General features: G+C 42.1%; 1 protein-coding gene across 3 annotated transcripts in view; it reads left to right on the top strand.

Annotated features, from left to right (window-relative positions):
* PLOD2 (procollagen-lysine,2-oxoglutarate 5-dioxygenase 2) overlaps positions 1-13,492 on the top strand; it is a 124,333-nt gene that overhangs the window by 19,877 nt on the left and 90,964 nt on the right. For all 3 annotated transcript variants that reach the window (XM_075003825.1, XM_075003823.1, XM_075003824.1), the window contains exons 2-3: positions 8,544-8,635; positions 10,375-10,511. In XM_075003825.1, coding sequence (XP_074859926.1) covers positions 8,544-8,635; positions 10,375-10,511 — 229 coding nt within the window. The remainder of the gene's footprint in view (positions 1-8,543; positions 8,636-10,374; positions 10,512-13,492) is intronic.

The following is a 13,492-nucleotide window of genomic DNA, read 5'->3' as shown; positions in this document are numbered from 1 at the left end:
TGGCAGGCATCTGGTTTTTGACCAGAACAGGGAAAAGGGATCCTGGCAGTTGTGCTGTCTGGGCTGCTCAGAATCTGCTTTGTGGTGCCATGGGGTGAAGACAGGCTCTGTGCCTGCCCTAGCTGTGTATAGCAGCTTCATGTCCAGCTTCTAGGTGTTAGAGGTGGCCGGGGGGGCTTTGCTTACCACCCCTGCCTTGAACCCCAGCCCCACAGCTCCCATGGGCCAGGACCCATAGACTGTGGGAACTGCAAAAGCACACTGTCTGTGAGAGTGGACAGTGCACAGAGACCCCTGGTCCTTCTGCCTAGGAGCCAGGCATGTCAGCTGCTTCCAAGAGCCACCTGAGATGAGTACTGCCGCACATCCGGAGCCTGCTCCTAAACACCTGGCCCCACTCCAGAGCCTGCACCCCCCAGCCAGAGCCCTCACCCCACCCCCAATACCCTGCTCCAGGCTGGTGAAAGGGAGTGAGGGTGGAAGAGAGCCAGTGATGGAGGGAGCAGGGGCAGGGCTTTAGAGCAGGAGGCAGGGTAAATGTGCTCAGGTTTGTGCAGTTAGAAAGTTGGTAAACCCAGTCCAAGTCCTGGAACCTTCCTACCTTGCAGGTTGGTAGAGCCCAGGCGCCAGCCTCAGCCTGTATGTCTACACTGCAAATAAATAACTCATTAGTTTGAGTCTGGCAAGCCCAAATCAGCTGTTGTGGTCCAAATGCAGGCAGGCCTGCTGATGGGCAGAGGTGGGGGGCAGTTGTCCCAAGACCTAGCAATTCAAAGGGGCCCAGGTCTCCGTGTAGCTCGGAGGACTGGAGGGGGAGGCAAAAACCATGCCTGGGGGGCCCACTGAAGCTGTCAGCTCCCCAGATGTGGTCATCTCTTTGCAGTATAGACATACCCAAGGAATGAAGATGCACTGTTTGTCTGTGGCTGTGCCTTCTATCCCTGGAGTCTTAGGCTGTTTTCTCCCTGACCCCATCTCTTGCTTACTAGCCACTTTTGGCAGGTATTTGTATATCTTTGATTTCCCCCTGTACTTAAAAAAGAGACAATATGGATTTAAAGAAGTTATCAGTTACACAACTGTAATTCTATGGATGTGGTCGTGGTAACAAAATAATCTACAAATGCAAAACCAAAATGGTTTTACATAGTCTCTAAAACTCCAGGGGTGAAACTGTATTTCTATGAGTAGATTTTCAAAAATTTGCCTTTTGTGGCTCAGGGATCCATTATCCCTTTTCTCTTTTCCGTAGGGTGCACAGTAGCCCTATGAGGTTTGGATCTAAGAACTGAACCTCAGCCATCATGCTGTAGTGACCAGTATTCTGAATACTGGCTGCTTCTAAAATAATTCTTCAAGTATCCACAAGCACTGATGCTAATTAACTAGTAATTCATGTGTCTTCATTCAATGAAAATAAAAACCACGTGGGTCAGAGTATGGTAGACGTCTGGCTATTCACACATTATTTGGCAGAGGGCTTGGGCTGAGGACATTATTGCTTAAACTTGGCAGAACTGTTCCTGGCATTGACCTTATTGGCTAAATTTCAGCCTGAAGCAAGCATACTGAATTATAGTTCTGACTCCTGAAAATAAGTATTTATGATGGGAGCACTGTCAGATCCTTGACTGTAGCAGCCCAAAAGTCAATTACGTTAACAGAGATTAGGTGATCTAAGACATTCCTTAGGACTCTTAATACGTTAGAGACCTTTTTGTATGCAGTCTTGGCGTGACGAGCAAAGTGTTTCCTTATTCATAAAGTTATAATCTGCATTTAAAAATGGACACGTTTGCCTCTAGAGATACCATGTCAGCCAAATGCTAAGTGTGTCTCAGCTGCTGTCTCTGGAAAGCAGGTCTGTTTTGCTTATGTAATTGTCAGAAGGCCCTCTATGTAACACTCTGCAAGTTAGCACACTCAGCTAGATTAAAGTTCCGGTCTTCATGCATCATTTGATACATAGGTATTGCACTGGGCTAATGGATCACACATTTTCTCTTTATGTTTGTTCAAATGCTGTTGAAGACTCTTGTATGAAGAAACACTGCACCTGATACTTTTCTCTGGTGACATACAAGGTACAAATGACAGCTTGTATGTCAATGGAGACAAACGGCCAAGAAGTTGGTGGATGAGCAATGCTGGTGCGGTGTCCCTGTATGAAAGTCACTCTGGCCTTCTACAGTTACCTTTATTCCCTGCATCTGTGGATCTTGGGCAGGAGGCACAGTCAAGTTTGTCGTCATGTTTGTTGTCGGAAGTATTATTGTGCCCCTCAACTGCAGGTATGGGAAATTTCCAGAAACTAGATAGGATGATTTTAATTTCAGCCGTTTGTAACACTGCCACGGGTGTCCTGTCTGTAGCACTGTTCAAACCCAGGTTCTCTAGATCTAAAAGCGTAAGTTTTTGCTGCTAAGTGAAAAAGCCAAGCTCTGTTAGCACAAAGGCTGTATGAACTCTTGCAGTCCAGCTATTAGACTGGGATAGAGCCATGCTGGGTGACCCTGAGTTACAAGCACATTATGCAGTCTCATGGAGATAAAATACTAAGTTTTAACATGAGGGGTTTTTAACACTGCTTCTTCATTCTCATTTTTCCCTCCTGCTTTTGAAGTGAAATAATAGTTCTGTTAAAGGTTCTGAGCTAACATAATTTAATATAAGATGTCCTTCGCAAGGCCACTTCCTTCTTTTATTCACAAGGCCAAGTCCCTTGTGGTGTTAGTGAGTTGCCCTGTTGGAGTAAACGAGACTACTCATATGAGTAAGGAGGCTAGGTATTGGCCTAGGAAAATTCATATCACGTAAAGTGACAGAGGAATCTTCCCAACATTCTAACCCTTATTTAGAGGAATCCCTGTCAGGAGCCAGATGCTAAGGCTCAGTCTTCCATCAGGGTGTGAGACATAGGCACTAACTCTGTTCCTGACAGAGGAAGTTCGGGGGTGATCAGCCCACTCTGGGTCCTACCCCTGCTCTGTCCCACCCTGTCCCATTCCACCCTTACCTCCAAGGTAGATGACTTCTGGTACGTGGATGGAGATGGGCAGACAGCTTGGCATGTGTCAAATCTGCCACGGGTACCATGTGAATCTGCATCTTTATCTGTAATTTGGTGGGACAAAAGAGAAGCATAGATTTCAATACAGCAGATGGTCTTCCAGCTGTTGCTGAGTAAAGAAGAGAAAAAGAATGATGAAAATGCAGAACCTCTCAAAATAAGGTGCACTTGAAGAAGAAAACTAACCAGTACTTTGGAAGATGCTGAGGGGTACTATGTTACCTTTCTCATTTCAAATTCTGGAACTCTTATTTTGCCTTAGTGAGTGTACTTCACTGCTAAGGACGACTTTTTAGAATATAATAGAATATTTAACTTGTAGTGTACCCTACAAAAACCACCTCTTCCCTGAGCGTGTCCCATCCCTGCTTCTCCCCCTGACTCCCAGAGCTTTCTGAATGTTGCAGATCAGCTGTTTGCAGCACTCTGGAAGCACTGGGAGGGCAGGGGAGATAAGGTCATGGGGACAGGAGAGGGTGAGAGATACAGGGATAAGGGGGCAGATAGCAGGAGATAGGCTGATTGTAGGTACTCAGAACCCACTAATTTTTCCCTGTGGGTGCTCTGATTCTGGAGCACTCATGGTATCAGCACCTATGGTGTGAGATATGACTGTTTTTGTGATGGGTAGAAGTTTGCTAGGAAGTATACTCAGGCCACTGCATTATGTAGTCTTTTGTTTGTTAATTTGACTTTTCAGAGGCATCCTGTTTTAGAATCAAAAGTGACCTTGATTAAACTTACCTGTCCGGATTCTCAAATAACAAGCAGTCCTACAGCACATGAAAGACTAACCAATTTATTGAGATTTACTAAGATTAAGCTGAAGAAGTGGGTCTTATCCATGAGAGTTCATGAGCTAACACATTTGTTAGCCTGTCATGTGCTACAGGACTGCTTGTTATTTGTGAAGCTACAGACTAACACGGCTACCCCTCTGAGACTGTCCTGATTCTGTTTGTTACGTACACTACAGGTTGAGTCTCTCTGTTCCAGCTCCCTTGAGACCTGATTGATGCTGAATGAGAGAATTTGCTGAACCACGGGAGGTCAATATTGCCTAGCAGCATTATTAATACTTCCATTGCTTGCTGGAGTCTTAGAAGACATTTAGGGGTGAATTACAGCTGAATGACAGCACAGAAAACTGAGAGCCAGGACTGGTGGCTGTAAACAAACTTTATGGAGCAAAGGGAAATCTGGCCATACCCATGATAAGCAGGCATCCAACGAACTAAAATCATTCTGGACAATGGATGTTGTTAGATAAGAGAGTTCTGGACTAGAGAGGTTCAACCTGTAGTTTAATACCTCAGTGACTTCAGTAGAGTTACCTTAGGTATATTGCAGTACAAGCCCAGAATCTAGCCGATTGCTTTTAAGGACTTGATATATTTGAATTACTAAATTAGTGAAGTCAGGTCCCATTTAAATTCTGAGCAATGTAAAGTATATTGACTTAAGTGCTAGTATAGACCTGCCATCACTTACGTAGGAATAGGCGAGCAGCAGCTCCAGGGAAGTCAGTGGAGTGGTGCCAGTTCATAAAGGGTGTAACTCATAAGGGTGTATGTATTTCATAACTTGCTTTAAAGGAAAAGGAAACTGCTTTTTCATCTGTGTGCCTGTATAACAGTAATCTGGTGGGTATTTGCCGTGCTTCTTCGGACACAGTGGATGGGATGATGGCATATTTTGTGTGCTTTTTTCAGGAAGATCCCAATTTAAAAAAAAAAAACTCTGAGGATAACTGTGCCATAAACGGACTCCAATTCTAATACAGTAGCTGCAGTTGCTACTGTGCATGTAAAAAGAGCTCTTTAAGAATCACATGTATCTAACAACTTGCACCCCAGTAGGATTAGTGGAGTAGAGCCACTTAATGTGAGCATGAAACAACTCATTAGGTATAACATGAAAAATGCATGTTCAAGTATTTTTATGGCAGATATTGCTTATAGTCTCAGTTGGGTATGACCCAGTTGAGGCAGTAAATGATATAATTATTGTGTGGTTTCATTTAATACGAACCATCTTATAGGACCCTGGCCTCAGTTTAGCTGCCTACATTTCCCCATTTTACAGTCACAAGAAGTGGATTGTTTAGATGCCAGCAGGCTTGCGTGGTTCCTCCAATCTCAACAGCTCTAGAAACATATACTGACCATTATTGCTCTCTATGTTGAATGTTGGAATGCATTGCAGATTGGACTTGACTTTGCACAAAATGCTGATGGCTGTGTATAAACTTTGATTGTACCAAAAACAAATGAACTAAATCCCCTAATTAACTGTGCTAGGTAACTTGTGCTTGTCAGAATATGTAGATTTGACCTTTTCTGAATCATTGTGTCAAATAATACATATTAAAAAACTGGTCTAGACAAGGCTTGGCATCAGCATCATTTTGTCTAGTACAGATAATGAAATTCTTGATGTTAACTTTCTGCAGGAAAGGGTAGGTGTAAAAATGTCTGCCCCAAATGAAAATCAGCCAAGTCTTTTAAATCTGTAGCCAGTTCTTTGTGGGGGGGGGGTCGCAAAGGATTTGCTTGGTTTTGTACCACAGTCTCATATAATCACATTTTTCAGTACATTCTATTTCTTTTAAGTGCTGGATTTTCAAAGTAATATATAATTTACTCTTATTCCACAGGAAAAAATAATGCTGCACTTTTCTCATCAGTTCTGTTTTAGTGGTCATTCAGAATTTCTTTTATTCATTCCATATTGACTCGTGTATAACCATTTTAGAACAGACATCCTTTAAAACAGCTTTTTAGCCATATTGAATTATTCTCATTTTGTGTCTGGTTGTAGGTCAGTACCTTTGTGAACACTTTTCATGGAAGTTGAGTTGTGTGATTAACCCATATATTTATAAAACATGGGGACTGTATTTTTCACAAAAGGCTGCTTCAGTATTTTCAAAGCTTGAGAAATTTAAAATGTCGTGGATAAGCGTCCTAAAGCTTGGGTATTTATCTAAACTTTCTATTATACAAAATTAGTCTGTAAATCTCAAGCTGATTTTTTTCATGTCACACTTTGGGTATTTACAGTTTCAACTTTAGATGGGAATACCTGAGCCTCACTCCTGCATGGTTTTGGTACTTTTGGTGTAGGAAATGAAAATGTTCAGGGACCAAGGGAATGGGAAATAATTCTGTTTTACTAATCTCCAGAAGTTTTTGTCCATTCAGTTCTTTCCTTATCTGTATTACTTCACAGATAAGGGAAAAAATGTTACAGTTGCTTAGAATAGCAGGTACCTTTCTATGGGCTGTTTGATGAAAAAGAATTTCCAAATACTTTAATTTAAAACTGTTGACCTAGGATTCCGTCACTGAAATAAAGTCACACAAGGGAGGGAAGGCTATATTATGCAGAGAACCAGGGCAAGGCACTGTACAACAGGAGTCAGAGTTGTAATTTTGATTCCCTATTTCTATGGAAAAAGCCAATCTCTGTAGTATAAAGTAAGGTTAGATGAGAAGGAAACTTTCCTTCTCAAGCACTCGAGGTCAAAACTCCAGTTCTCTTTCGGTGTGGTAAGAGATTCATTTCTCCTTGTTGTTCTGTTCCAAGTTCTCCTTTTGCTAGCTGTCACCCAGTAGTTAAAAGAAGTAAGTGAAGGAGCAATGGAATAGTGATTGCTTAGCTGGTTTGCTGAAGCTAACTGATCCCAGGAAACAGTAACTAATAGTGTAAATCTCTTCTACAAGGCGTGGGACAGAAAGTGATAAGGGGTATATGTAGTACACCAGGGCTTACTAATTCTACTGCTGCCAAACAAAACAAAATGCCAAACAGAAGGTGACCACTAAAATACACAAATGTTGAAGACAGACCTTTGTGTTGGGAGACAGTCAGTTTCCCAGCACAATCTACTATTGTAAGAGGGATGTTGTCACCACTTCTGCCTATAACAGATGTTACAGCTCTGCTGAAGATAAGCCTAGGGGATTTTTCTTGGGAAAATGAGTCAACGCAAGCTCAGTGTGGGTGAGAATGAATTTTAAATTTCTGGATGGGTTGATCTCACAGGATCTGTTCAGAAACAGCTGTGGCTTGGACAAATTAGAGTACAGGACTGAAATACTCATGGGGGGTCAGACTGTTTGGATAGAAAGATAAAGTTTGAATAGGGTTACTGCATGATTCGTAAGCTGTAACTGAGTGTGGACCTTTACTGCAGGGCCATGGTACCGAGTAGTGTTCAGGAGTTGAGTCAGGGCAATGCCTCACTTTTTTGGAGCTTCACAATTTTATTTGAGCTCTTCAGAAAAGTGACTTCTGAGTCAAAAGCAAAGGTCATGACAAGAAAGTAACAAAATGATTTATTTGGTGATGAACTTTCATGGAACAGACCCACTTCATGAGATCAATCTCATTTCTAGTACAGACTGACATTTATAAGTACAGAGGACCAAAAAAAAAATTGCAATAAAAACTGACAAATCAAATAAATAGGACTGAAGGAGGGGGATGAGGGGCCTGGGGCGGTGGGGGGATGTTAATTATCCTGCCTGAGATAATTATCTGCCTGCCCCAGGCTGGCTGGACTGTCTCTGGGACTAGCCAGGTCTCAGCTCTCCAGGGAGCAGGGTGCCAGCACTTCAGAAGGGGCTCAGGCAGCCCCACCATCTGGCCTACCCCTCTGAAAATCCCTCCCCACAGATTATCTGACATTTTTGGGTATCCACCCATTGGTCAGTCCTGATTTTGTCAGATAACTGGGATTTTGCTGTATTTGTATTTACTTTCACTATATTGTAGTTATGGAAAACATAAGTCAAATTTACTTATGATTAAAATGACAGTTGTTTGAGAGTTCTGGATGATAGAATGTCAGATATGAATGAGTTCACTGTATGTTTTAAAGGCGAAATATGTACTTGTTTGCATATGTGCAGGCTTCCAGGGGAATCTCAGTATGTGTTTCTAGAACTGTGCAAATGCTAATTTATAAACTGAGCGTCTTCAAGCCCTTGTACCTGCAACTTCATTTAAGGTGTTTGTTAAGGTGAGATCTGGTGCAAAATTCTGTAGTGCATTGCAGCCATATGGTAATGGGACATAGGGTTAGTTCATATTCAGAATAGATGTATTCCATCATTTTTCTTTTAGGAGCACTTCCTGTCCCAGGCATGGCATATTAGTTTGTTTTTTATTTAGATTCCATTTATTTATTAAATATATTTTGCTTTTTTCCTTGGAGTATATGGAAGAACAGAGGATTCTGAAGTCATCGGTGCCTTATTTGAAGTCATAAGCCTGTAATTTGACATCCTCTCCTGTTTGGTTCCCCGCCCCCCATCAGAAATTAACAGGGCACGAGAACTTGAGTAACTTCACAAAGCTGAGGGTGAACTAAGACAGTTGTTATGCATTCAGTGTCAATCTCTTTGTCATAAATTATGGCTTTGTGATATAAAGTTGTTGATCATCTTTCTTTTTCACCTCTCACCAGAGAAACTATTAGTTCTCACCATTGCAACTAAAGAAACAGATGGCTTTCACCGTTTCATGCAAACTGCAAAGCACTTCAACTACACAGTGAAGGTACTGTATGCTGTCGCTCATACTGGATATTGGATATAGTTTTATAGCCTTAATTCTGAAATGAAATAGTCTGAACACAGAAACAGCATGGCATGATTATACTGCAGTAAGGTAAAACAGTTAAGGAACCTAGCAGCAGAGAGAACCCATTAGGTCATTTATTCCATAACCCTACAGGATATGTTTCCCATTATATATTTTCTAGTGTTTTGTCTAGTCTGTTTCTAAATGTGCCGTGGGATGAGGTTTCTTCCACTGTCCTTGAGAAAGTATTCCACAGGTTCATAGATTTCACCATTGGGAAGTCTTTTCAAAAAGTATAATTTTTTTTCTTGATTTTGTTCCATTACTACCCCATATTATTAGTCCTAGCTATTTTACTGTTGCATCTGTTTATTCTAAGCACACCAGTCCTCCCTCCACATTCACGCCCTTCCAATATATGTAGATTATCATGTCACACCATAGTTGTGGCTTAGCAAAGCTACAAATATTTGACTACCTTGTCATCTGCCCTGCAGCAAACTCCATAGAAGCTGTGCTGATAGCTGAAGATGACTTCAGGGCTCCATTCCTCTGAAATTGAGTGGGAGGGGCACTGAAACCTAATACATATCATAGCTATTTTGCATTGCCCACTGTAGTGCAGTGAAATGACAATATAAACCTTCCCACTCTTCCCTTAAGACTCTCTCCACTTTTGTTAACTCAGTCCTCTTGCTGGCATACTCTGTCCTGCTATTTCCATGCAGAATGAAGGAATCCATATCCTGAAGCTCCCTCCTGCATGCAGATCCGTAGATCCATGATCAGGCCCTGTTTTTCTAAACTTCCCCCATATGTCAGTCCCTCAAGGCAAAACCAAGGAGGCAAAAGAGACCAACTGATGACTGTTGGCCTGTTGATTTCTCTTTTAGAAATAAATTGAAACGTTGTAGTCCATTTATTTTGACCATCGTCTTGAGAAAGAACAGGAGGAAAAATCATCTTTCCTAACTGAACAATAACATTAAAAATCCTAGGAAACTGACTTTGGAAGAGTGCCATTTGCTTGTAATTCTATTGATTTGTACTATAGCAACTATATGGCTATAATCCTTCTGATATTTAGCAAAAGAAAAATAGTAATCTTGTGTTTAAACCTTCAAGGATCGGAAAAGATTTAGGTGTTTGCTGCTGAAATGATTCCCTACAATACTTGGTAAGGATGGAATTCTGTTTAGTTGATGTAATTGTCTAACATACATTGAGGAAGCCATCCTAAACTTCTTCTGTGAGAAAATAGCCTGAGGCATTAAAAACAACTGGATGTTTATAGTTTCCATTGTCATGTCCCTTCTGTGCACTTTCTGCCCTCTTCCTCTCCAAATACTGAAGCAATGTTTGAAGGTCACATAGTGAAAGATTGTTTTAATACACACTATGGAGGATTATTGCCATTGACATTACTTACGTGTGAGAGTTCTGAGTAACTAAATGAAGTGCAAAGTAATTTCTGGGTTCTTATTTGGCTTGGAAATATCTCACATATTTCTGAAATGATGTCATTGTGCTCAGTTCTGCTTGAGACATGGTAAACTTACTATGTTTGAAATGCTGGCTCTCTGCACTTTAACTGGTTGATCTTATAGCATTGTAAAGTGTTTGCTTGCTTGTTTCTGAGTTGGTTTCTGCTTTATCATGAGGTTATATTAAAATTACCCTCCGGATGTAAGAAATCACTTTCTCCCTGTTTCCAGGTTCTTGGTAAAGGGGAAGAGTGGAAAGGTGGAGAGTTAATTGACTCTATTGGAGGAGGACAGAAAGTGCGACTGTTGAAAGAAGGAATAGAAAGCTATGTTGATCAAGAGGACTTGGTTATAATGTTTACTGAATGGTAAGCACAGTTTGCTTGTTGCTGTCATGCTGTGAGCAGCAGGAGGAGAAGCTCTGGTCCTGATCAAGCCTATGGCTTGCCTGGATCTGGCCACTGAGGTTCAGGACTCCCCACTTCAGTCACTGTTGGAGGTAGGGTGTGGATCCTCAAGCCTCATGGGCAAGATGCGGGCAAGCCAAGGCCAAATCTGGCTCATGGTCTTTGCCTGGCTGGGGAAAGAAGTGGCTCTGTGCACTGCCACTCCCCCTCTCAAGGCCAAGGGAACAGCACATCACTGCCTGGAGGCTTTTCCCCACCACTCTGATTGGCCAGAACACTAGACAATCAGAGTAGCAGCAGGGGGCAGGGGAGCAGGGAGTTCCTGGGAGCGGCAGGGGGCACACAGCCACATGCTCCCTCCATCGCCCAGACACTGCATCCCCAGACTGTTCCTGCACCTCCTCCCACTGAGAGTCCTACTCCCTGCACCCCCAGCCTGCTCCTGCATCCCCGTCTGCTCAGATCCCCACCACTAGCCTGCTTCTGCACCCCACTCCTGCTCAGACTGCTCAGCCCTAGCCCCTCCTGCATCCCACTCCCACCCAGATTGCCCACTCTTACATCCTCCCAGACCTCCCCCAACCCCCAGCCCATTCCTCTATCCTCCCAAGTCTGCTTCCTGGCAGCTCTCATCCCACATTTTTGGCTCCACTCCAGAGCCTAGGGGGCCCACAAAATCAGCCCTCTTAGGAATGAGGAGAGTGTCTTTTTTCTGTTTTTCAGTTGGGGACTACATCAATGAGGTGGTTTTCTGGGCGTGGGGAGGAGGGGCTGCTTCTCATTGTGCGGCCCATGACTGATTTTTCTGTAGGTTAGTGGCCCCAGCCCAAAAAGGTTCCCCACCCCGACCAAGTCTGTAAAAGATACTAATAAAAGCTGTCGTGGCACACAGATATTTTCTCCTGCTTTAGTTTTCATGTGAGACTGTTAGCTTCTAGTTTTCCCATTCATAAAAATGTTAGACTGAAATTGGAGCAGATGTTGGTTCTTGTCGAATTTACAGATGTAAGAATTGTCTCAGGGCCATGGCTCTGCTTTTCTATGGGCAGTGTTACTGAGCAAACAAGCTGTGAAACGCATTGACTGACTAAACATGTGGTTATTAATTTTCCCTTTCCCTTGAAAGCCAACTGTATTGTTGGTGTTATAGCAGAAAGTAATTGTGCAATGGCAGTGTGGTGTGTGAGAAAGTGATAGAAGCAGCTTCAAACTGAAGTTGTGGTCAGGAGACCCCTTGGGCACAATTCTCAGAAACACTAAAGCCCCTTTTATGCTGGTCTAGCGATTTAAAGGGTACTTAAATGAGCTGGAAATGTCCTGTAACAATATCTCCTGTGAGAGAAACGTCCATGCCTGCTGCAGAGTCATCGTAAGGACCTTCTCACCGGTGGTGGTACTACTGTCTGTGAGGTGAAGACAGCTCTGAAGCAGGGATGTAGTGTGCTGTAGCACAGTGAACTACAGCTGTTTTCTGCAATCCAGGGTCCAAGGCAATTTGTGAGTTACAGCAGTCTCCCTGGGACCAGGTAGGTCCCTCTAAGACCAGAATACAAAGAGCACAAAGATGACTTGAAGCCATCTTTCCCCATGCCTCTGAAATTCTTCCTGTTCCTTCCCTCAGGACAGGATTAGTTTCACTGAGAATCAGGTCCATGGAAGTCTACAGAAGCTTCCCTGTCAGCTTCACTCAGAGCCAGGTCAACCCTTTAAAACAGTTGCCTTGGTGGATGTAAGGAGAGTGAATCATAAAGCCTGGAATTGCAGAAATCTTCAGTGTATATGTCCTGCGAAGTTTTTTGTTAGCTAGATAACACCTGCTGCTTTTGTTATTGTCAATAATGTAATATCTGATGCAGACTTTTGCCAGTTTGGAATAAAAATTTTGGCAGACATACTACTTTTTTTTTTTAATTTAAATCTATAAAACCACTCAGTCTGTCATCTACACGTACAGTCATTCTAAAGAAGACCACAATGCAGTTGCCTTTTAGGCTTAAACCACGTTAACTTTCTTTTGATTTAATATAAACTCTGCAATGCAGAATGTCCTTCAAAGCTTGGGCGTGTTTTTGCAAGTTAAACAGATTTGGAGGGGCCATATTAACAAAGTTCATGAGTGTGAGAGTGATTACCTTGCATTTATTTATTGAAAAGTTCCCATGGTTTTCTGTCTGCATTAGGAGTTTGGGCTCCTGATAGACTGGATTATCAACCTTATAGTCATATTTTATGACTTGATATACATTCTTTCATTTTTTTTCTCTCTGTGATATGCAGCAACAAGTTGGAAATGGGCAAAGTGCTGTATCCTTCCCATTTTATTAACATTTGCAATAAAACTGACATATAGGACTAAATATTTTCATTTTCCTACCCACTTCCACATCCCAAAAAAATTGGGAAGAGGGGTACTTTTGAAATTGGGGTTTTCTTTCGAAGGACCCCATCTACATGGCTAGTTTGAAATTCAAAAGCAGCACTCTTGACGCTCCAGGTCACTGCCGTTATGCGAATGAGGCACTGAATATTCATATCAGCACCCCATTAGTGCTTTTGACCTGCTTCATTTTCATGCCCCTTCTGGAAGGAAGGAGCATGTGTAGACAATGTAAGTGGGATAAGCTACCTATTCACATATTGAATTGCTACTTATTGACATTTTCTTTCATTTTTAACCTTCTTACCTATTTAGTGAATTTTGATAAATGGAATGTATCTTGAGAGCAGTTGTTTCATTCTTTAAAAGGAATTATAATCTTATTTGGATTTGAGAAAAAGAGTAATTCAGTCTGCCCTACTGGCTCAAGTACTAGTGAAATTTATTTTAAAATATTTAATTTTGAATATATCTTTACACAGGACTTTTCTATATCAAATCTCTCTCATATTTTTATGGTGCTTGTAGAGGGATTCCTCTATCCCCACATTTTATATTTCTTAAG

This window comes from Carettochelys insculpta, chromosome 10 (genome assembly GCF_033958435.1).
Source record: "Carettochelys insculpta isolate YL-2023 chromosome 10, ASM3395843v1, whole genome shotgun sequence".
In the NCBI taxonomy this organism is placed as follows: domain Eukaryota; kingdom Metazoa; phylum Chordata; order Testudines; family Carettochelyidae; genus Carettochelys; species Carettochelys insculpta.
Note: the sequence above shows the minus strand (reverse complement) of the source record. Positions and strands in the feature narration are given on the sequence as shown.